We start from the raw sequence: 25,357 nt of genomic DNA on the forward strand, positions 1-25,357 counted from the left end.
GTCATTTTTATGTCCTATGTCTAACCGAATCTTGCGCTTCCATAAGGAGGGTCTTTGGTGTATGAATCAATGATTACAACTGATGTTAGCCTTAAGCTCGGATGTGGTTTTGATGGAAGCCACTGTGTCCCGTACCTGCAGGTTTGTCATAGCGGTTTCTTCCTCATGTCTCTCCCTAGCTTGTAGGGTTGGAGTGCTTTCCGGAGTCACTGGGAGGGCTGCTGTGAGGGAGATAGGTTCTGGGTCCTCTCCACCAAGAGTTGCTTAAGGAGAAAAGTGAGGTGGGGCTGTCCCTGTACTACTAAGAACGAAGAAAAACAATCACGTTAACTTTTTCCCACACTTTCTAGTGAAGCTCCTGCCTCTTGCCTTCTGGACTGTAGATGAGTCCTCACTGTGATCTTTCTGTCCTAGAGTTGGTTGGTTGGGAATTGCAAATCCACCCACTGTCACCTTTGCGCATAGAGGGAAGCTGACTCGGCCCACAGCGCACCCCAGCGGCGGTCTGGAGTCCTTCTAGCCTTGGCCACTTGGCTTCCGGAGGGCTCGCCAGTCAGCGCCGAGGCAGATGCAGAAAGCCGGTTTCCGCGGGACCCCAAGGAGGACGCCCGCCACCTGGGAACCTCGGGGACCTGGAGGGGCGGGGCTGAGCGAGCTCCGGGGCCGGCCCGCGTCTCTGTGGCTTCGCTGAGACACTGCAGGGACGAATAAAGGCAAAAGGGGAGGGTCTCGAACACTGTCCTGCTCCTCTGAGAGAGAGAGGTGGAAATCCGGCACCTCCGAGCCGCAGAGACGCGCGGCAAGCACCATGGAACGAGCGGGCCCCAACTCCGTGCGGTCGCAGCAGCAGCGGGACCCGGACTGGGTGGAAGCGTGGCTGGATGATCACCGGGACTTTACCTTCTCTTACTTTATTAGAAAGGCCACCAGGTAAGAAGAGGAGCCACAAAGGACACAGCCAGGGACATGAAGCGTGACCTGAGGCTGATCTCTCTCCCCCACCATTGAATTTTCCCCTCGATCCAACATTAAACAATCCCCGTTCCCAGGCCCTTTGCTTCGGAAGTAGCTTCTCGGTCCCAGTACGGACTGGAGTCCTCTACTTAAAGGGAGCACAGTTGAGAAGCGAGGCGTCGGATTAGAAAGGACTTGCCCACGAAGTTAAAAACAAAAGCGTACACCCGGCCCTGGAGCAAGATTACTCTCCCGGGCCTTCTCCCCTCCCCTCTACTCTCCCGGTTTCCCTCCCAAACCCGCTTAGCAAAAACCAAAACAAGCCAGAGCCCCTTCCCAGCGGCTCCGGAAGCACCACTGCGGGCGCGTCCCTGTGGTCGTGCTCCTCCCCTGCCCGGCTTGCTCTGACCCTGGAGGGGCGGGGAAGCCGGGGGGGTCTGGACCAGGCCACCGGGAAGCCTGGGTGCCGCAGCTTGCCCGGGTCGCCCCCAGTGAGGACTGTCGCCTTTGGTCCCCCAATAGTCCTCTGGTCATCCCTCTTCTGGCTGCGTCGCCGCAAGGAGGATTTTCGCGGAGCTTTGCGGCGCGCACACAAAGGGCGGGAGGGAGGCGGCCCGGGCGGACTCGGGGACCCGGGGACCCGGAGCACCCCAGAGGCCAGTTCTTCCTGGTCTCGAGCCAAACGCCGGGAGGCCGCTGCGGAGGGCGTGGAGAAGGGAGCCTGTCCTTTAGGATCCGACTGCTGCACGGGCAGTCGGGGCTCGCGCAGACTTGAGAGTGGAGCGGAGGGACGAGAGGGTGGAGCGGAGTGCGTGGCGGGCGGGTCCCCCGAAGCTCGAGGAGTCGCCGTGAAGCCCGCGCGCGCGCTTGCCTCCGGCGCGCCGATCTGGGCTGAACTAACCAGCTCTGCTTTGGAGAAGGGGCTGGAGCCCCGCCACCGGCGCCTTGGGGCAACGGCCGTCGAGCAGCTGGTGCTGGCCGCCCGAGCCGGGAGGGCGACTCTCGCCGGGCGGGGATGGTGGACGAGCCGGTGGGGACTCGCCCGAGCGCGGCCGCCACTCGGCCGGGCGCTGCCCGCCAGGGGGCGACGCAACGCGGGGTCCGCAGCCGGCGACCCGCAGCGAAGAGGCGGCGGGGGCAGTAGGGGAGCCGGTCGGGCACTCACGGAACTCCGTCGGCCCCCAGAGTCTCCCGAGTCCACCATCCGAGGAGTTCGCAAACGAGCGCCCCACCTTTGCTATGTTGCCCTTTGGAGACAAAACGAGGTACTTCCTTCAACATCCCGCTGGCCACTTTGTCTGGGGAAGGGCTGCGGGGGTTAGCGGCTGGCGGGGGCACCCCTCACACCTGCGGGAGATGAAGCCGCCCGATAGACGGGCAGTATGACTTTGTCTCACCTTGCTTTTTCACGGAGATACTACATGGGGGTCAGTTTTCTCTCTTTTCTCACGGAGCCTCTTCTGGACAGTTTTGGCGTTTTGCTTGTGAGTCTAGCCTTTCATGGCTGAGCGCTCTCTCCAGCCCAGATATACTCTAAGTACCCAGCCCTCCTTTCACCTCCCACCCCCATTATTAAGCCTTTCCCCATCAAATTCTGAGCATAGAGGGATCGGATGATAACACAGAAAGTAGAGCGGTTTCTTTTTAAAACATTACAGGAAGTTTGAGCCGAAGCACCAAGACAGACCATCTCGACCTAGAATTATCTTGCTGGGAACCACCAGTTTCCAGGGGTCACTAGTTACTCTTGAGACCTTCTGTCTCCCGTGTCCTTTCACTGTACACTCCCATCCTCTGCTCCCTTTGAATTAGAGCACAGAAAATGGGGAGGGGCCAGAGAGCAGGGCTGAGTTTTAAAGTATGCTTTGGAGATGTTCTTTAGATGGGCTGTTGTTAACAGTTGAAAGCTAAAAATACAGCAAAAATGACCCGTTCTTTGTTTTACCCTCTCCGCTTTAAAGACAAACTATGGATAGCTTACTGGAGGTTTTTGAGTGGTCCTAGGCTAGGGCACTGTTAAACCTTCCAAAAACCTTGAAAGAGTAGCAACATTGTAGTTGAAAGTAAAAAAGAGTCCTTTGATACATTTACTATTAATTTTTCCCCCTCTCAAGTAGAAATTAAAATTACAAATAAAAATACAATTAAAGCCTCAATTACAATGCTAACTGTAAAATTAGATATTCTGAGGCCCCAAAAGACTTTTTCAAGTTAGGACATTATGTGTGTGCTGTGTGCATGTCCGTGTGTGTGTGTGTGTGTATGTGTATGTGTGTGTGTTAAGAGTGCAATTTGGAAGATGAAAGTGTAAAATGCTTTAAAATAATTCAGGCCTTCATATTTTTAAAAGGAGAAAGTTCAGAAAGTTATTGACATAAAGAACAACAATCTAGGAATATGTAGGCTGAGGGCCTTCTGCGTGGAATTGAACAAAGGGATGAACGGAAGCTTTTCAGTCGTCACAGCCCATTTGTATGAATTTGAGTGTGAAAGTTGAACAAGTTATAACATCATCTGTTGGCATGAAAATTAACATCGTTTTCCTAGTGAATTGCAAGTGGACATCTCCACCCTCACCAATCTAAGCAGTTTAGACTCCTCCAGGACTGCATTAATTGGAGGTTTTAACATGCAGACATTTACAGCGAAGACCTTCTTGGTGCCGAAGCCACTTATTAGCTGTTGTTATTCTTGACAGCATATTTGAATAGCATTACCTTTCATTAGTTACCGGTCAGGTTGATGATTGTGGGTGATGTTTTAAGTCATTTCGTTTTGGAGGCGTGAGGTGGTTGGGTTTTATTGCTTTGTTTTGTGCCAGGCCAAAGCCTGAGAATATTTGGCATATAATGGAAACAAGAGACTTAAAAGGCTTTATGGCAGGTTGGATCAAAGTCCAGGAACAGAAGTTGTACAGGTCTTTGTCACAGGAGTGTGACATATTTCATACCACAAAGCTGTGCTGAATTAGTTACGTCTCTGGGTCCTGTATATGGGATTCTTTGTCATTCTCTTCTTGGCTTTTTGTGTTTATTCCTTTTGGTGCAGTACTGGGAATTAATTATGGCCTTCTGTATGCAAGGCACTGGCTCTGCCAATTGAGCTATATCATACCCAGCACTCAAAAATTTGTTATTTTGAGATAAGGTCTCATTAAGTTGTCCTGTGATTTTGAACTCACTATGTAGCCCAGGTTTAATGAACCTCAGTTTTCCAAATACTTACAAGCTGGTGTTGTGGGCATGGGCCACTATGCCTGGCTCCCTCTTCATTTCTAAATACTTAAAAGCTGGTGTTGTGGGCATGGGCCACTATGCCTGGTTCCCTCTTCATTTCTAAAAGATGTATCATTTTTACTTGTAAGGCACATATGTTAAATTTAGATGGAGGATGTAAAATAAATATTGCTATCCATTCTTAAAATAAATATCGCTATCCATTCTAAAAGGTTACTGCTTCTATAATTACATAGGAGTAGAAATGTTCACAATGTTCAAACAAATAATTTAGTAAGCATATTTTTAAAGGCAAGGCCTGTATTAAGAATAATGTAATCTTCGGAGCACTGGCCCAGTCTGTAACTGTGAGTTCCTCTATCGAGAGCAGTAAGTCTCATACACTAATGGCCAGTTTTCTTGTGTTCTCTTGTGGTCCCTGTGTTTGTGCTGCCTTCTAGCCTCCCGGAAGCATTCTGCTAGGCTTCAATTCTTCCTGCCTAGAAGGGTCCACAGAAGCTCTTCAAACAACAGCATTTCCCAGTTCCCTCCTCTCTGTGATGTTTTCAGAGCTCTAGATCCTTCTTAGAGCCTGAACTATGTGATCAAGATTTGTAAGGAAATGTGTAGATTTCATGCAGGATTAATCATAAATGGCTCTCTTGAAATAAAACGATTTTCATGTTATAATGAAAACTCAATAAACTTGTAAAATTATATAGAAACTACTACTGTTTCTATTATATCACGTTCACAGTATTTTAAGATTTGGAAACACTGGTGTTTGGCATACTTCAGGTATCACGATTTATTTTTCATGGAATTATAGAGATTGTATCTACAGCCCCCCAGCACTGTAGGCAAGTTAGGTCCCATCAGAGAACCGTGTACATGCTCAGCCACAGTTGCCTTTAAAATAATTCCATCATCATAGATGATCTCTAGTCACTTACATTGTTTCTTTTTAAGATACTTAGACTAAAAAAACTGTATAAAGTTTCACACTCCCTCCACATCAATGGCAGACAATGTGTTTGCTTTACTCAGATGTACCCCTTCCATTGTATTTGGAGACACAAATTATAGCTTTGCTCAAGCTGTCTTGGGCATTTTACTAATGCTCCAGAATGATTTCTTTTGTAACAGGAAAGACTAAACAGAACTCGATAGTATTTATTTGTTTCTATCCCAAACATAAAATTATTAAACCTTTAATTGTGGGTTTCAAGTTACGTTGGCTTCTGTTGTTGTTTTCAGAGCTGAATGTAGGGATGGAAAAAATCCTTAATAAGAAGTGGGGCAATGGAATAAGTCAGTGAGTTGATTGGTCACAGAGAGCTGACAATGCTTCATTTCTGAAGGCTGTGCGCAGGCTTTGCAGGGCTTCCTGTAACATTCATTAGCTTAGAGGCACAGATGTGGGTCAAGGCTGACTGCTGCTCTAGCAATGACTGCACTTGGAAGTAACTTTCACATCAGGCTCTCCAGGGGTCAGCTCCTGGGGGCTGCACACACAGGAACCACACATGGGAAGAGAGCCTCTCCACGTGACTTACTCTTCTGATATTTAGCTCTATAATATTATTTGCTAACTTGTTATACTCATTTTATTTTAAGTTGTATCTTTTAAGTGTAAAGACTCTATTCATTTTTAATGAATGGCAGGGTTTTGTAATTATTGTCAATCAAATATTTAAGGTAGGCAAAACAAATTGAGTGTTAAGTTTCTCTTTGTCTATGTTGACAAATCCTCTTTTCTTCTTCTTCTTTTGGTTTACTGAGGCAGGGTTTCTCCGTGTAGCCCTTATGAAATTGATTGGAATGACCAGCAATTGCATCAGTTATGAGGTCACTTGACCAGATAATCTTGTTAAGATTCTGTATTTTCGTTTGCCTGTCTTTCCCTCACCCATTCCTCTGTCTTTTGGCCTTGAACTTCAGCTCTGCTTTCTTGCATGCTTTCTCCGTGTGCTGGCAGAGCTCGTCTTTGATGAGTCTTAAACGTGTGCTGCTAAAAAGGTTCCTTCTTACTCTTGGCCGTGCTCCCCAAACTGTTCCTCCCTTACTTGGGTCATCTGCCTACTCTGGACCAATCAGTGTATCCAAGAGAGTAGGGAAGTCTGACTACTCCCGCAGGTAACCCACAGTCTCAATTTCCCTTTATGGGCAAGTCAGGGTTGGGGGTCTGTAAAGGGAAGGGCTCTGTAAGCTTAATAAACCTCAAAACCCTATAGAAACTGCTACTGTGCACAGACCAGTTTGCCAGGTGCAGTATCTGGTGCTGACTTTCCCCAGACCCCCAGCCTTGATTGTTTTCTTTTTAGAGAGAGCTTTACTCTGTTGCAGGCTGTTCTAGAACTCACGGTATAGCCATGTATCTCCAAATTCGTAAGAACCTTCCTGCTTCAGCTGTCTTTGAGTTCTTTCCCTTTGAATGTTAAGTTGAATGTGGTACTATGAAAAGTAAAATTAATATAAAGATTTACTTTAATCCTAGTTAACAACATTTAGGCAACTGCTGGCCTAAATTACATTTTAAGTTGGTTCTGAACAGAATGATAAAGCTACAGTCAAATGCAAATTGGCAGCAGTCATCAAATGCCCCTTGCAAAGTCCTTATGGCCCCAAGTGGGGTGACGGACAGCACAGCATGTTGCTTAGCAACATCTCGCTTCTCCCACTCACCCCCCCCCCCGAACACTCATGTACCCTTTAGTCCTTTAGCACAACAAACTCACTTTGGGATTTCATTTTTCATATGATGTGAAAGTCTGCTTGCATGTTAACTTTGCTTTCTCACTAAAATTAAAGGGCAACACTTGGTAATAAGTCAGAGATCCCACTCCTTTATGACATAGTCCCCCTCCCCTTTTATGGTTTAACTATGATCTTTTGAAAATACCAAGCCAATGCACTTTTGTAGAACGTCAGAACATATCTGTATTGAGCCTTTAAGACTTCAGGTTGATAAATATCCATTCAGCACGGCTTCTCTGATTTCTAAACTGCAAGCCAATCTATATATTTATTTAGTGCGTAGGCTACGGTTTCTATGCTTTCTTTCAGATAGGAGCAGGTTTCTCTTTAGGCGAAATCATTATTACATATAATTAGGAATGCAAGGAAAAATACAAACCAGAATGACCCTACTAACTTGGCAGCTGTGCGTATCAGACTTCGGGAAGCTGCTCTTGCATTCTCTGACTTGGTCTTGGAAAGCTTCTCTCAGAGGAGAGCCTTTTCAAAGACTGAAGAAACGAGGTAGAGGATTCATTTCATTGCCATGTCAAAGCCAAGTCAGAGTAGAGACTGTGGAGGAAGTGAGGCGCCTCAAATCTCCTGGTTCCCTTAATAGCCTCATAGCCAGCTAACCTTTTTCTCAGGAAAGTGTTCCTCAAAAGAGGATGTTGGAATCTGGCTGTGATGCTTTTCTGCCTTGGGAAGCTGTCCGTCAAAACTGCAGGGTGAATTACATCCTCAGGCCCCAGACACTTACGGCCAGATGGATCCTTAATGCCAAGCACACTCCCAAGACTGTGAAATCAAATCTGTTCACACGAATTTCCAGATTTCCCCCAAGGATGGGCGCCATTACACAGTTTAGAGCCACTGTTTTTACAACCTTCGAAACGCAGCGTTTCTGTTTATGGAAATTAGGAACCTTACATGTGACAAGCTTAGGCATCAATTCTGAAGCCATCTTTCTGAGAGAATGACATGAGGTAGGTTACTTACTGACTGTAACTTCGACCAGATGGGCTTTAACCCTTAAAGTTCTCAAGACAATGGAAGGAGATACTTTATGCTCCCTGTCCTTTCTAATAGTGTTTTGTTCTTAGTAGTGTGCTGCTTTTCTGGTAGTTGATAATTTTCACAGTGAGAATTAAGAACAACTAAGACTTGATCATAAACATTGATGGTCATCCCATATTTCTGACAAATGAGAATCAGAACATCACAGTAGGGACTTCAGAAAGTCTCAAGGGCCCCTCATTTTCAGATGGCTTTTTATTAATGGCTTGAGCTAGCCTGGTTTGGGATTGTGCAAGGCTCTGACAAGGTAATTGGTATAGGAATTAGGCCGTGAGGTTTTGCTCCCAACTTCACTGTTTATGAAGACGGGAGCCACCGGTAAGGGGCTGAGGAGAAAGGACACACGACACACGTGAGCTTTGACCGTCTCCTGCAGCTCCAACATCTCTTGCTTCCCAGGAGAAGGCAGCATCATCTTCTCGAGTTAAACAGTTCTGTTCTTGTATTTTTCCAAGCTTGAGTATTGAGTGGATCCAGGTCAAATTATGCAAACATTGTAACTAAAACTGTATAAAATAAGGATCTAAGAGCAGGAAACATAGCCAACATTATTTTTATGGGAGTTATTTTTGTGTTTTTTTTTTCCTTACAAATAATTTTAGCAGATTTTTATATCTTTCCAGTCTGAGGACTGAGGAGGCTCTTTCTAATTCAGGTACTAATGATTAATTGATACAACTAGTGGATAAAGAACATGGAAAAGGACAAAACCATGACACTTTAATAGTGTAATTATAAACATGAACGTGCACTTGTGTTTGGTGGATTAGTCACACCTGCAGATTTTCCCTCTGTTTTGGTTAAGGCACTCGAGAAAGCTTCCTCAAAAGTTATTTCTCAAAGAACTGCTCTGTAAGTATCCTTGAAGGCCAGGAGTGCTGTCAACTTGCCTTCAGTACTTCCCTTAAGTTGGGTAAAGTGTAAAATGGCCAGTTTTTATACCCAAATGTCCGATAACATTTTTATTAAGTTAAAAAAGTATGTCCAGGTATAGAATTATCATATAATAAAATATTGCTATGATTTAGTTATTTCATATTTTCTAACATATATGGCTAGATAACTTCATTCAAGTTAATTCTTATAATTTTTTCTCAATTAAATGTTTAGTTCATAATCTTTATGTATGATTCAGAAAGTTATGTAATATGTGGGTGTCACTAATCATATGGTGAGTACATTTTTAATTTTTAATTTAAAAAATACATTGAAAATTTTCTTTTTGGCATATTAAGAGTTTCTGTAAAAATGGTGCTTTTATGTTTATTTTAGTGTGTGTTTATATGTGTGTATGTATGTATGTGTGTGTGTTTGTGTGTTCAAGTGCATTACAGTCAGTTTACAGAGGTCAGAGGCCAACCTATGGGAGTCGTTTCTCTCTTTCCATCATGTGGGTTCTGGGAATCAAAGTCAGATGCTGAGACTTGGAGGCAGATTCTTTTACCTCTGAGCCATTTGGCCTGCCCCGAAAGGTATTTTTAAGTTAAGTACTTAAAAGGAAGAAATGGAGGGCTGGACAAGATGGTGCATACCTGAAATCCCCGATGATGGGAAGCTGAGACTAAGACAGTCTTTAGCTCAAGTCCAGCCTTGATGATTTCTAGACAAAACAGAGGAAGTAACAATAGTTATTATCCTGCTTAAGTAAATCGAATAAATTCTCATTATTTAAAAAAGTCAATTGATTTAAAATACATACTACATTTAATGGTCAACTAATTATATCATTGCTATGCACATTGAATTATTTAGTTTCCTGGACTGTAGGAAGGAAATAATATTTTAATACACAACGAGAGCAAGTAAACAGGTAATGTCATATTCTTTGGAAGAGTTGGTTTGGGTTTGAGTCCTGAGTCTACGTTGACTACAGCTGCTTAACTATCATGCTACACGGAAGTTCAATGGAAGAAAAGCCCAAGCTCGTAGATTTCACGCGATGTGGAGTCTTACTCAAGAAGAGATCAGTGTCTCTCTCACTTTCTCTTAGTATACAAGCACATTCATTAATGGGGTGTCTTTGTCAATGTGAATTTAGTTTTTGTCTATAATTTTCTAAAATAAAATCCTAATGACATTTTTTTTAAAGTGGCTGAAATTTTAGATCTCAGGCTACTGCACTTAGATCTTAGTACTAGAACAAAAATACACTAGGTTTGGGGCTGGAGAGATGACATCAGCATACACAACTGTAACTCTAGTTCCAAAGGATCTGTACTCTTCTGGCCTCCATGTGCATGCATATACTCAGGTACACATGCCAATAGATAGATAGATAGATAGATAGATAGATAGATAGATAGATAGATAGATAGATGCATAGATAGATAGATGCATAGATAGATACTTAGATGATAGGATGATACATTCATTCATTCATACATACATACATCCTTATAAGATACCTAGTGCAGTATATTTTCAATTTACAAAATTCTTTAGTAACATTTGTTTGGGGAGCTGGAGAGATGGCTCAGAGGTTAAGAGCACTGACTGTTCTTCCAGAGGGCCTGAGTTCAATTTCCAGCAACCACATGACGGCTCACAACCATCTATGTTGGACCTGATTCCTTCTTCTGACACATGAGAGTAAGTGCAGGCAGACAGAGCACTTATATCTGTAAAATATATAAATACACAAATATTTACAAATGTAGCAATAGCTTGGATGCATTGTGTTAGTTGCTTTGTACATATATATATATATGTATATATATATATATATATATATATATATATATATATATTTTTTTTTTTTTTTGGTTTTTCGAGACAGGGTTTCTCTGTGTAGCCCTGGCTGTCCTGGAGCTCACTCTGTAGACCAGGCTGGCCTCGAACTCAGAAACCCGCCTGCCTCTGCCTCCCGAGTGCTGGGGTTAAAGGCGTGCGCCACCACGCCCGGCTGAACTTATATTTTTAACTCAAGGGAGTTATTAGGTTTATAACACTAAAATTTTCTGTTTCCTTTCTTTACTTCACTAGATTCCAAGATATTCTATAATATTCTATATGTTACTACATCACAAATATTCTGTAAGACATAGATAAAATGTTTTATTTTTCACTGTCAAGCTATCTAGACTATTTAGTATGCATTTGAAGCCATATAAGGAGTTTGACTGATTGAAAAAGTGATGTTACTGCCTCATGGAGCTACTGACAGAAACGTGCTCGCGCGCGCGCGCGCGCGCGCGTGTGTGTGTGTGTGTGTGTGTGTGTGTGTGTGTGTGTGTGTGTTGTGAAATGTGTGACGTTTCACTTCCCTCTGTTCAGTCAGTGAATCAAGCCTCTGGTGCTTCTTTCTAGGTAGTCAGTGGCCAACTCGAAACGAGCTAAGAGGTAGTTTTGAAGGATTATTATTATTTTTTTTAATCTCACAAGGATTTGTCCTGGATATTTTGATTTTGAATCTCACATACCTTTTGCTATATTATGGCTTCTGACTCTGTTTTTATGGAATTTCTGTGTGCGCAAATGTGTATCTTAGCATCTGTATGTGTTTCTTCTGCTTTTTCTTTGGCTCGTTTCTGATTGTGTTGTCTTATTCTGACTTGCCTTCATTACATCATCATCATCATCATTATCATCATCATCATCATCATCCTTCTCATCATTATTGGTACCTGCTCGTATTCTTTTCTTTTTTTTTTAAATTGGTAATTTTTTTATTAGATATTTTCTTTATATACATTTCAAATGCTATTCCGAAAGTTCGCTATTCCCTCCCTCCGCCCTGCTCCCCTACCCACCCACTCCTGCTTCTTGGCCCTGGCATTCCCTTATATTGGGGCATATAAAGTTTGTAATAACAAGGGGCCTCTCTTCCCAGTGATGGCCGACTAGGCCACCTGCTACATATACCTGCTTGTATTCTAATGAGAGAAAAAAGTCTCTCTCTCTCTCTCTCTCTCTCTCTCTCTCTCTCTCTCTCTCTCTCTCTCTCTTTCTTTCTCTCTCCCTCCCTCTCTGAGTTTTTTCCCAGTTCTTTCTGTGTAATAGCTCTGGTTGTCCTGGAACTAATACTCTTTGTAGATCAGACTAGCCTTGAACTCATGGAGATCTGCCTGCCTCTGCCTTCTGAGTGCTGGGATTAAAGGCGTGTACCACCATGCCTGGTTCAAAAACAAAAATCTATTTTAAATAAAAAAATAGATAAAATACTTGTGAATAGGAAGCTATTTCTTGTCTGGTTAAATGAAAAACACAAGCCATAAATTGCCCTTTTCTTTTCTAAGATTAAAATAATTCTGAGTGAAAAGTGAGATTTCAGTCTTCACACAATGTAAATTTACATTACACACACACTGTGTAAATTTTCATTTTATAAAAGTATTACTAATCCATAAAAACTTTAGAGGATGTGAGTCAAGACATAACATGAGAAATTAAAAACTGTTGTGTTTATTTCAGCCAGGCTCTTATTATTCTCACACTGGCTCCTAATTTATCATGTAGCCAAGATGATCTCGAATGGCTGATCCTCCTGCCTCTACCCCTAGAGAACTGGGGTTACACATGCAGATCTGGGGATCCATGGATGCTGGGCCCGCTGTTTTATGTTAATTTGAGACAAACAAGGGTTATTGCAGATGAGGGAACCTCAGCTTTAAAAAAATTCCCCACCAAATTGGCCCGTGAGCAATCCTGTGGTGCATTTCCTGATTGGTGTCAATGTGGGGAGACCCAGCCCACTGTGGGCAGCGCCATTCCCTAGGCTGGTGGTCCTGGGAACTAAATGAAAGCCGGCTGAGCGACTCGTGGGCATCAAGCCAGTAAGCAGCATCCTTCCATGACCTCTGTATCAGTTCCCGCCTCCGGGGTCCTGCCCTGCTTGGGGTCCTGCCCTGACTTCCCTCAGTGATAGACGTTCCCTGGAGGTGTAAGTGAAAGAAGCCCTTCCTTCCTGAAGATGCTTTTGGTCATGGTGCTTTCATCACAGAAATAGTAACTGTAACCAAAACTGTAGGCAAGCACTCTAGAAACAGCCACATCTCTGCCCCACACTGAAACTTATTTAGATGTTCTTTAGAAAGTATTACTAGTTTTGTACCATCTACTCAACTGATAATTGAATCTATCATATATTGTTTTAAATGGAAGCATATGGGGTATGTAAAATGAAAGGTATAGCATTTTATTTCTGCTTGTGTATAATTTCAGATGTTAAAATCATTGTAAAAATTAATGACAACTCACCTCCTAATCATCCTGCAATATTCCTTTAAGTCTTCTGTAACCACCAGACAGTTGACTCCAGCTTCTGTGTATTATGAGACCCAACTCTCAGATACTGGAGTATACTGCAGCTGCGGGAGCTTGGCTAGCAATGGACTTGGAGATGTGTTTCTTGGCTCTCTACCCACACAGTCTTCAGCATCATGGAATGTGTGACAGAGAAGCCTGTCTTAGCTAGGACTTTATTGCTGTAAAGAAACACCTTGACTACAGCAACCATTATAAAGGAAAACATTTAAATGGGGTTGGCTTAATTGGAAGTTTAGTCCATTACCATCATGGCAGGAAATATGGCAGCAGGCATGCATGGTGCTGGAGGGGTAGCTGAGAGTTCTCCCACTGGATCCACAGGCAGCAGGAAGGTATAGTGACACACTGGCCAGGCTTGAGCGTCTGAGAGCTCAAAGCCCTTCCCCCCAGTGACACACTTCCTCCAGCAAGGTCACACCTCTTAATAGTAACACTCCCTGTGAGCCTATGAGAGCCATTTTTAGCCAAACCAACACAAAGCCTCAGGAAATCAAAATGTCCTAAGCATTTTCTCAAAGGCACTGATTGCTATATTAAATCATTGCATAGACATTTTGAGGTACCAAGTATCATCTCTAGAATAGAATCTTAGAATAATATATTTCTAATTAGAGTCCTCATCTAAAAAGATTTGAGATTTAAGGCTCAAGTCACCTTCAAGGCAGGAACTCACGGCTTGCTGGTGATGATAACTTCCATTTGATTTCATTTCTCCTTGTCTGGATCTTTTGGTGTTTTCTGTACTTAGTATATGTTTATTGAGCCAAAAACCATCTGTGGTAAACAAGTTTGAAAATCTAAACGATAGTCACCCATTGGTGTTACCTAAGACTAGTCACTGCCAGCATTTTGAGACCCTCTAGGTTTTCTTTGGTTATTTTAAGACATACTGTAAAAACTGAAAACAAAAGCCTAATTCTCTGACTTGAAACGGATGTATAATGCAGTTCATTTATGAAATAAACATTTTTTGTGTGTAGTAAGGTGAGTGACTGGGGAGTAATTTGGTGAGGAGAGGGGGCTTCTGGGTGGGATGTTAACATGAGAATTTCAGGCATCAAATTTTATTACATTTTTCTTGGCTAGCTTTCTTCTAGGTAGGTTGTCCTTTATTAACAGCCTTGTAAAAGTCAGAATCGTGTGACTCCTGATTTGAAGATACAGTTGTATGTGAAAGCCACATACTGAATTATTAGTGCTTGTAGCATTCCTTTGCCCCGATGTTTGTTATGTAATTTAAACGGTACTTCAAAAATGAAAACAAAAACAAAGGAAGCAAAGAGAAGTGCTCTGTGAAGGATACCTCTTGAAGTCGCTGCTTTGGCCATGGCCCAGACTGTCCACGATGGATGTAGTTTGCATATACCAAACCTTACTTGTCTCTGTTCCTGTTATGGGCCCTTCTCTAATTGCCTGAACTGTATGGAGCTCCTTTTTTAGTTCATCATGTCCATTAGCATGATGTTAAGGATCTCGGAGATAACACAGTTCTGTATCTGATGACCCTACTTTCCCTTTCTCTGCTTAGGTTTCTGGCCTTAAGAGAAGAGAGCATGGATTGCTTGCGCATGCATGTTCTAATTTGACTTACCCATCACGCAGGGATGAGGGACTCAGGAGAATTTCCTCCTGTATAAAAGAGAAGAGGTTGAGGAGCAAAAAGAGTTCAGTTGCTAGACCCAAGACTACCTTCTGGTTAGCGGATAACATAAACTGTCCTGGGGCCTTAGCCTGTCCATACAGCAGCCATTGTTACCACTAAACAATTTGACCTCCAGGGTTCTGAAAGTAGCTGACTATTGAAAGCTGAACCCTAAATATCTAGATCATCGTCTTCAAGGCTCAGGGAAACATTGTGTCTTCAGTGAGGGGGTGGAAGAATGTAAGAGTTGGTGTTATGGAAGGCTTCTGTGTGGGTATGGCAAGGCTGTCGCTCTTGAGCCCTGGGCTTCTGTGATTTATCAGCATAATCGCTGCACAAGATTGGGCCCATCCTCATACTGTTTGAGAGGAGGGAGGGGTTCACGAAGCCCCTGTTACACCTTCCCAAGGCTGCCAACTTGTGTCTGAAGAGGAAGAGATGTTATCCTCACTGGTCTGACCACCGGTGAGGTAGCCATGCTCCTGGAAACAACCCCTCACCCACACTTCTATAAGCAATCCTAATTAAACTCAGTGGGCCACAAAGAGGCAGTGGTGGGGGTGGAGAGAGAGCAGGAAGAAATCCTGGCAAGGGAAGAGGGATTCTTTGGGAAGAGAACAGGAATTAGCAGGAGTGAGAGGAGAAGAAGGGTTATGTAGAGGTAACTATAATCAAAATATGTTATACGATGAATGATTGTGCCACAATGAAACCTTCATTGCATATCATTAATATATGCTAATAAAAAATTTTTTACCAAGTACTAACTTGACCACCAGAGACATTGTAGAGTTTCTGCTTTGACTTGCATGTCCAGCTGGTGTCTCATCTGTGTAGTGTTGAGGTTGTATCTAGAATTATCTTCTTCGTGCTGCTGTAGGGTTTCTGACTTTTTAATCCACTGAAGAGAGTCATGTGTCTTTTACCTTCTGCAGAGAAGTTGGGGCTGGCCTGGGCTGGCGAGATGGCTCAAAAGTTAAGAGCACTGATTGCTCTTTCAGAGGATCCAGGTTCAATTCTCAGTGCCCTCGTGGTGGCTTTTTAGACACCAGTCTCAGGGAATCTGATACCCTCTTCTGGCCTCCACTGGTGTGGGATGCATACATGTGAACAGAGTGCCCATACATTTAAAATGCATTGAAAAAGAGAAGTTGGAATGGTTGGTTTGTGTTTTATGTGTGATGAAATTGAAACTCAAAAGAAGAAAGTTCCTTATTCCTGCTTACACATCCCGTTAGTAACAAATGCCATGATTGGAACTCAGATTTGGAGACTGAAAACTTATAAACCCCCAAATTTTAGCAATCAATAATTTCTCCCCTTATAAGAAAATTTCAATTTGAGGGCATTTGCCCTCCTATAAAATATATTATAAATGTAAGTTTGAAAGCAAGTGTTATGCTCTAGTTTTAACATAATTTAGTCCAAGAACTTTGAAAAGATCCAGTTATCAGAAACAGAATCAGTGTGGCTATCTTTTGTGTGCTTTTAAGTGATAGAAGTAGTAACCCGGCAGCCTGACAATTCATTGATATGCCAGATAAAATTGACCTTATCTGTTCACCAGAAAGTTCAGGAAAAAAATAGAATTACTGAAGTGTCCAGATGAAATACAGGACACCCAGTTAAATTTAAATTTCAAATACTATTTATAATAAGATAGTTATTTCTTGTTTTTCCTGAACCCAATATTACCTACGTGTCCAGTATTTTTGCTGTTGGTATGTCTATAGTCTAAATCCTTAGAATGAATATTTTTTCAAATGTACTCATTATATATTATTTTTAGTGCACAGCTTTTTTGATTTATAAAATATGACCTGCTTCCAGAGAAATATAGACATGATGGGATTTCATTAGATATTTTTAAAGATATTATCCTTAAGAATATTTTTTCCTTTGGGTTCTCTCTGTTAATATTTTTTAATTGTATATTTATAATGTAGCATTAATTATGACCCAATCTAGAGGACTAGAAGATGTATTATCATAAATGGTTATATTATTTTTGGGCCTTCATTGTTTAAATTTGGTTTTGATTTTCAAATTTGCTTAAGTTATTAAGATACCTTCTTCATGACAGGTGGTGATGGGTACTCTTGGGAAGTCGATATTCTTCTACATCACAGCACTAGAAATAGGAGACCTGATTTTGCCACCAGATCGCAGAGTGGATTTGGTTCAGATATTTAAATTACTTTCATAGTTTAGAAAGTAAAATTGTTAATATCTACCTCACCAGGCTTAAATAAAAATGCTACTTTTTTTTTTAATAGTAATGACTATTTCTCAAAATTCCCTAGTGTCAAGAAAGAGGTATGAAAGTTGAGATAGTATCCTAGGCTGTAGAAGGGATTTACTTTTGCCCTCAGTACCACTCAGGCCTGGTTTGAATTGAGAATGGTCCCATAAAGTTGTATGTTTGGATAATTGGACCCGGTTGGTAGAACTGTTTGAGAAGGATTATGAATTGTCGCCTTGTTGAAAGAAGTGTGTTAGTGAAATCACTCTTTGAGATTTCAAAAGACTGGCACCCTCTTAGTGTGTCTTTCTGCCCCAACTTGCTGAACAAGTTGTAAGCTCTTAGCCATTACATCGGGCACTCCTTTACTCTGCCATAATGGACTCTAACCCTCTGAAACCATAAGCTGCACATTAAATGCCTTCATTTATAAGTTGGCTTGGTCATGGTGTTTTGTCACCGCAATAGAACAGTAACTAAGAGAGAAGTTCAAACCAGGCTATGGACTATTGCTGTGACAGGCCTAACCATAGTTTTTTAGAGGAATATGGAAGACTTTGGGAATTTGGACTAGGAAAGCATTTGGTTTCTATAAGCAAAGTTTAATGGGCCATCTTAGTAGGATTTGGAAGACAGTACTGCTGGAAGCAGTGTGGACTATGTAGGCTTGATTCAAGAGTTTTCAGAGGGGAACAATATTAGCATGGGGCTAGAAGTGTAAATATTACTTTATATTCTCAGATGATAGGACGAGATGAGATCTGTACCCAGGTCATGAGAATGCACAGCTTGAGCTGAGCCCAGAATGTTTCTTTCTCTGTTCTAATTCTCCCTAGGCCTAGACCTGGAAACTTCTAGACTCCCTACAATCTAGTCTTCCAAGCTGACTGATTCAGTCTGGCTTCTCTCTGCGTCTGACTGAATTGCTTTGCTTGGCCTCATACTGACTTTGGCAGCATGTCCTGATCTTTTAACTCCTCGTTTTTGGCTTGTTCTGTTTTTACCTGTGTGTAGTTTGTTCTTTCTCTGCAATCTGTCTCTGTCAAACTGTCCCATTAAATCTTCCATACACACACTTATATGAAATTTCCACTACATCACCTTTCACCCTCACCCCTCTCTCTGCTCTTAAGGTAGCCTCTCTTTCCTCTGCTGCTATTGTGAGAGTTGGGCATAGCTCTGACTCATTCTGTCAAATCTTTCTGTGATTCATCACTTTGTCTGTCTCTAAATTAGACATTGTTTTTAAAGCATGGCTTCTTCTTTCTACAAACTAACTTTCCCCTCATTTTAGGTATTAAAGGCATGTACTAAGGGGTTGTCTGTATTCCAGGAAGGTCATACTATAAAGCATACATACCAGGGTGTGTGTGCTTTTTGGCCAGATCATATAGTCCTAGAAAATCTTTGGATGTGATCCCTTGCCAAAGCAGCCATGCTACTGGATTAAAATTCTTTTACATTGAAAGCATTCTTGTGATATTTTGGCAAGGAATGTGGCTACATTCTACCCTTGTCCTACAAATTTGCCTGAGGAAAATTGTAAAGTTTTGGTTTCTTGGTGGAGGAGATTTCAAGACAGCTTAGTGTTGACTCTGTCCCATGGTTATTAGTAATCGCTCTTACACAGGTCTGCAGAGAAAAGGAGCAAGTAGGGCAAAAAGCAAAATAAAAGTAAGAACACAAAGAAGTAGAAAATGTATAGTTTGAAGAGAAAAATAGCACCAGGAAATTTAATGTTGGAGCCGAGGATTGTACTTAAAGAGATGAGAAAGATTAAAGAAAGACCTGATTCAAAGTGGAATAAAGGGAGAAGAGCCCTCAGGGCAAGACCCAGGGAATTTTCTGTTCCTTAAAGGGCACACCGAAGTAAAGCTGCTGCAATGAACAGGTCTGGAACATGCTAATTACACACTCTAGCACTGAGCCCCAGTCCCAGCTTCCACAAAGATCATTTATGTAAGTCCACAAACTATTGCTAAAGTCAGCCTCGTTTTCCTTTGTAGGTGTCATGTTGTGTATAGCCAGCTACCCAATGGAATTAGGATGCTGCTTATCTTTGCTACAGCAGATAATATTACAGTCAAATACTCTTGTATTTCCTTTGTTATATGGAAAAGTAATTTTATCTTAGAGAAATAAATTGCCATCCATAGAGATCTCCATGTGTGTGTGTGTATGTGTATATGTGTGTGTGTATTCCAGAAAGATTGGAGAGTGACTATAACCATACATTGACAGGATTTTTGGCAGCTTTAAAAAAACAGTATCCTTTTCCTTCCTTCAAGTATTTAAGATGTCTACATGTTTTGTTCTACAGAGACATGGTCAACGCATGGTTTTCAGAGAGAGTTCACAACATCCCTGTGTGCAAGGAAGGCATCCGAGCCCATACCGAGTCCTGCTCTTGCTCTCTGCAGCAAAGTCCTCATGCAGATAATACCACCCCTGGAGCACCAGCCAGAAAAATATCTGCCTCTGAATTTGACCGACCTCTTAGACCCATTGTTGTCAAGGATTCCGAGGGAACAGTGAGCTTTCTCTCTGACTCAGGAAAAAAGGAACAAATGCCACTAACCCCCCCAAGATTTGATAGTGATGAAGGGGACCAGTGCTCAAGGCTCTTGGAGCTAGTAAAAGATATTTCCAGTCATTTGGATGTCACAGCATTGTGTCACAAAATTTTCTTGCATATCCATGGACTCATCTCTGCGGATCGCTATTCCCTGTTCCTTGTCTGTGAGGACAGCTCTAAAGACAAATTCCTCATCAGCCGCCTCTTTGATGTTGCTGAAGGTTCAACATTGGAGGAAGCTTCAAATAACTGTATCCGTTTAGAGTGGAACAAAGGCATTGTGGGACATGTGGCAGCTTTTGGCGAGCCCTTGAACATCAAAGATGCCTATGAGGTAAGTAGGGGACAATGGGAAGGACAGTGTGGTTAGAACATGAAACAGTGCTTGTGAATGAATGGTGAGAATGTGGGGAATTGAGATACATTTGCATAGTTATTGAAAACTGGAATGTAGCCAGGGCTGTAGCTCAGTGGTGGACTGCTTGTGTGCAAAGTCTTGGATTGAATCTCAAGCTCTCAGGGGACTGAGGAGATTTTAAAAAATAACAAACAAAAAAAAGCAAAGAGTCTAGGATAGGAGCACTGCTAGCTTGTCGATGCCAGTTTTTTTACCCTAGTACTTTAGTCAAGGGCAGGGCCTAGGGGAAATATTTTCTTTTCCCATTAAATAAAATGTGAGCAAATACTTCTCATATCTGTTATATGAGGATTATATATAATGTACCTATCTCTATATGAGCCTTGTGATTTTAAACTGAGATTCTAAAATGATAGGTCTAAATAAACACTATCAAAATAAGTAAATAACAAGCCTGCCATCTTTTCCCTTTGTTCAGGATGCATTCAAGAAGTCACTGCTATTTTTGAAAGCCTCATTGATACCAGAGTTTGGTTTTCTTTCCTTCCATCTTTGTTTGTCTTTTTTCTTTCTTTCTTCCCTTGTTTCTTTCTTTCTTTCTTTCTTTCTTTCTTTCTTTCTTTCTTTCTTTCTTTCTTTCTTTCTTTTTCAGATGATACACTTGGGGACTTTAACATAGTTGCAGTTAGGTCATGACAGAATTCTGATACAGCAACCGTTAATATTAAAACTTTATTTGCAAAGATATTAGGAAACTTTATGTCCTTATATCCCTGACTTTGGAAATATTGTCAAAGTATTTTTAATTTGCATTTCTCTAAAAACTAGGAATATTGAACACTTTAAAATAGTTATTGTCCATTTGTACCTCCCCCCTTTTTTTCAAACTGTCTATTCCATTCATTAGCCCAATTCTTAATTGGCAGTTCCATTTCCTTGCTTCTTCAGTTCTCCATACATTTTGGATATTAGCCCCTCGACTGAAGTATAGCTGATATAGATTTTCTCCCATTCTGTGGATGTTAGTGTGCTCTGCTGGCAGTTTTCCTTAGCTGTGTAGAAATGTTAATTTCACTTTGACCCATCTGTTGATATATATGTGAGGCTAGATCCCATGCCAATTCAGTTCAGAAAGCTCTTTTCTACTCCAGTAATTTGGAGAGCATTCTCTGTTATTTTTCGTCTCATAGTTTCTGCATTTTAGGCTTTTCGTTTATTTATTTTGTTGTGTTTTGTTTTTTGAGTCAGACTTTCTCAGTGTAGCCCTGGCTGTCCTGGAACTCACTATAGACCAGGCTGTCCTGGAACTCAGAGATCCACCTGCCTCTGCTTCCCAAGTGCTGGGATTAAAGGACTGCACCACCACCACCTGGCTTCATTTTAGTTTGTAGGTTAGTTTCTTTGGTCCATTTCAGATCAATTTGTGAACAAGGTTAAAGATATGAATCTAATTTTATCCTTTTACAGGTGGATATCCAGTTTTGCTACCATTGTTGACGAGGCTTTCCCAATGTATGTTTTTGCCTCCTATTGTCAAAGATTATGTTAGAATGTTTTTTTCAGCTTATATCTGGGTCCTCTATCCTATCCCTTGGTCCATCTGTTTGTTCTTATGCCAATAGCAGACGATCTTCATCTCTGTGGCCTCACAGTGTTTTTGAGGTGAGATGTTGCGATGCTTCCAGCTACTCATTCACTCCTTGGGATTCCTTTGGCTTGGGATTGCTCATGGTCTTTTGTGGTTTCATATAAATTCTTGGATAGTTCTTCCCCAATCTGTGAAATGTGACATCAGAATTTTGAAAGATACTGAGTTAAATTTATAGATTAGTTTTGGTAGTAGAGGCATTTTCACATCAATTCTGCCAGTCCAAGAGACAGTCTTTTTGTCTTCTAGTGTTTATCAGATGTAGATACTTTTCTGGTAGATTCTATAGTCTTTCAAGTGTAGGATCGTGTTATTTGTAAATAAGGATAGTGTGACTTTTGCCTTTTCTGTTTTTATCCCTATATTACCTTTCTCTTGTCTAATTGCTCAGATGTCAAAAATTATTAAGTAAGAGAAGGAAGAGCGGGTATCCTATCTTAATCCTCATTTTAGAGGAATTCTTTCAGTTTTTCTCTATTTAATGTAAGAGTGACTATAGGTTTGTCGTATATAACTTTGTTTTCTTGGGGTACACATCATCTACTCCTAACATCCCCAGTACTTTATCATGAGGGCAAGTTGAACTTCATTGAATGCCTTTTCAGGAACAATCAAGATGATTATGGAGTTTCTGTCCTTAAGTATGTTATTTTATTTTTATGTGTGTGATTCATGCATTTGATTTTGTTCAATCAAGCTTGACTTTCAGAGATAAGACCCACTTGGTCATGGTGTATGATTGCCTTAATGTGTTTTTAAATTCAATTTGCAAGTATTTTGTTGAATTTTGCATGTGTTCAACAAAGAAATTGGTCTTTAGTTTTCTGTCTATTCTTTTTGCTTTCTTTTTTATTGTGTCTTTATCTGGTTTTGATGTCAGGATAATACTGGCTTTACTGAATGAGATAATTTCTTGTATTGTTTAGTTTCCAAGTGTCTGTTGTTTTTATCCTTTTTTTTTCCCCCAAGACAGGGTTTCTGGCTGTTCTGGAACTCACTCTGTAGACCAGGCTGGCCTCGAACTCAGAAATCCGCCTGCCTCTGCCTCTCAAGTGCTGGGATTAAAGGCGTGTGCCACCATGCCCGGCTTATACTTTTTCTTGTTGATTTTTATTTTAATTATATTGTGAACTGATAGGATGCAAGGGATTATTTTGGTTTTTCTTTTTTTATTACTTATTAATACTTGATTTTTGTAATATGATATAATTGATTTTGGAGAAAGTTCCATATGGTGATGAAAAAATGTGTATTTTCTATCTGTTGGATGGAATAATGTATATATAAATATATTTATGCATATATATGTTAAGTCTTATTGATTGGTAGGTAGCGTGTTTTAGCTGAAAAGTTCTTTGATTTTAGTATAGGAGACTTCTAAGAATGAGGGTAGAGTTTCAAAGTTCCCCACCACGATTATTCCAAGGCTTATATGTCCTTTTATGCCTTATAATGTTTGTTTTTTATGAAATTAGAGCCTCCAGTGCTGGTGCATACATGTTTAGAAATCTTGATAAATGATTCCCTGTATTAATATATACTGTCCTATTTTATCTCCTGTAACTGGTTTTGATTTGACATTGACTTTAATACAAGGATAGCTAAGTCTGCCTGTTTTTATTTTCCATTTACTTAGTAGTTTGTTCTCCATATTTTGATATAAGCTTTTGGATATCTTTTCTCACTAATTGTGTTTCTTATATAGACAATATATAGTTGGTTCTTGGGTTTTTTTAAAAAAAGATTTACTTATTTATTTATTTATTTATTTATATGAGTACCCTGTAGCTGTCTTCAGACACACACCAAAGGAGTGCTTCAGATCCTATTACAGATGGTTATGAACCACCATGTGGTTGCTGGGAATTGAACTCAGGACCTCTGGAAGAGCAGTCAGTGCTCTTAACCACTGAGCCATCTCTCCAGCCTCTTGGGTTGTTTTTTTTTTTTTTTTTTTTTGGTTTTTCGAGACAGGGTTTCTAATCCATCTCATTAGTCTGTATTTTTAAACTGTGAGTCTAGGCCATTTATATTTAAAGTTATTGTAGAAAAGAGTTTGCTATTATCTATGGATTTGCTAGGTGTTTTCCTGTTTTGCTGTACCGTTGGTATTTCCTCCATTAGTTTTGAGGGTTTGCTGAGTTTCTCTGTCAGAGTCTGTTTTGTCTTTCTGTTCCTTTCATGGAGTGTGCACTACCATGCATTCTTCTAAAGGAAGCTATCTTTCCTCTTCCTCCCTGTAAAGTATTCCATGACGAATGTCCTTCAGTGCTGGCTTGGTTGTCATGTATTGCCTTAGCTTGTGTTTGGAAATATCCCAATTTCGCCATTAATTTTGAAAAATAACTTTGTTGGGTGTAGCATTCTTGATCCACAGTTATTTGCTTTCAGAACTTGAAATATTTCACTCCATGTAATTCTAACCTTTATGGTTTCTGAAAAGTCTGGGGTTAATTCTGATAGTTTTTCTGCCTTTTTATGCAATTGATGGTCTTCTCATGCTGATTTTAGGATTATTTCTTCACTTTTTATTTTTACATCCTAACTATGATGTTTCCTGAAGAGTTTCTTCTATCTTCATTCTGTTTGGAGTTCTGTATATCTCTTCGGTTTAGATGTCTACTTCTTTCTTTTAAGTTTGCTGTTATTATTTCATTATTAATAGTCTGCCTATTTTATTTAATTTTATCTATGCTTCTTTGCCACTATGAATGTTCAGGTTTAGACTCCAGAATGTATCCCAGAATTCTTTAAAACATCAATTTATGGCCCTCAATTTTGTGTGTGTGTGTGTGTGTATTTGCCTTATTGTCTTGACTTTGTCCTACATTCTTGAAATTTCTCTTTCTTCACAGTCTATTCTGCTAATGGTGCTGCCTGTTGTGTTTTTTATTTGTTTGTTTACATCCTTCATTTCAAGGATTTATATTTAGTTCTTTTTAAGTGTTTCAGTCTCCTTCCTGAAATTTTCTTTCATATTTGGACCTTTCACTTTTACTTTTTTTCCAGTTTATTGTTTTATTCACTTTGGAGACTGCCCTGTTGAAGTCTTAGGTTTCATTAATTCATCCATCTGTCTGTTTGAATCTTCTATACAGTTACTAATCCTTTTTTGAAGTAAGGCTGAATTCTTTCTCAGTTGTTTCTTCTCTCTGTGGTGTTGGATTCTCTAAGGGGGAGTTGATCAGTTGAGGGTAGTTGTGGGTCAGTCGGCCGTGGGTGGTCATTGTAGCATTTGCTTTGCCGTGTCTGCTCATCTCTTGGGTTGAGTTGGTCTTTCAGTTCTTATCTACCTTAGGTAAGAGTCTATGTGTATGATTTGTTCTGAGTGAGGTATTTGCATAAACTACTGCTGTAGGATTGGTGGAACTTGGTGATGAGGGTCAGATGGAGCCTCTGAGGTGATACTGTGTCAGCTATGTGCCAACAGCACCCTGTGCACACTGAACTCCAAAGCAACCAGATGCAGTAAAGCTTTGGTCACCCCTTTCATTTTGTGAACTTCCTGGAGGCAGACACTCACCGAAGTCTTTCTAGTATGTGGAGACCCAAAGTAACCCTGACCACAGCAGAATAGTCTCTTGGTCCTTTGGGGACTACTGGAACCCCAATGTCAAAATCCCACACCCACAATGAACTCAGATA

The 25,357-nt window shown here is 41.0% G+C and overlaps 1 protein-coding gene across 2 annotated transcripts in view; it reads left to right on the forward strand.

Moving 5' to 3' along the window:
• Positions 1 to 720: 720 nt before the first annotated feature.
• Pde5a (phosphodiesterase 5A, cGMP-specific) overlaps positions 721 to 25,357 on the forward strand; it is a 130,217-nt gene continuing 105,580 nt past the window's right edge. Inside the window, exons 1-2 of one of the 2 annotated variants that reach the window (NM_153422.2) lie at positions 721 to 930; positions 19,452 to 20,040. In NM_153422.2, coding sequence (NP_700471.2) covers positions 809 to 930; positions 19,452 to 20,040 — 711 coding nt within the window. In that variant the 5' untranslated portion in view covers positions 721 to 808. Of the gene's footprint in view, positions 931 to 1,948; positions 2,220 to 19,451; positions 20,041 to 25,357 lie in introns of those variants that run through there. The other variant, XM_006501481.3, reaches the window with a different exon arrangement.

Source organism: Mus musculus, chromosome 3, assembly GCF_000001635.26.
Source record: "Mus musculus strain C57BL/6J chromosome 3, GRCm38.p6 C57BL/6J".
Taxonomy (NCBI): Eukaryota; Metazoa; Chordata; class Mammalia; order Rodentia; family Muridae; genus Mus; species Mus musculus.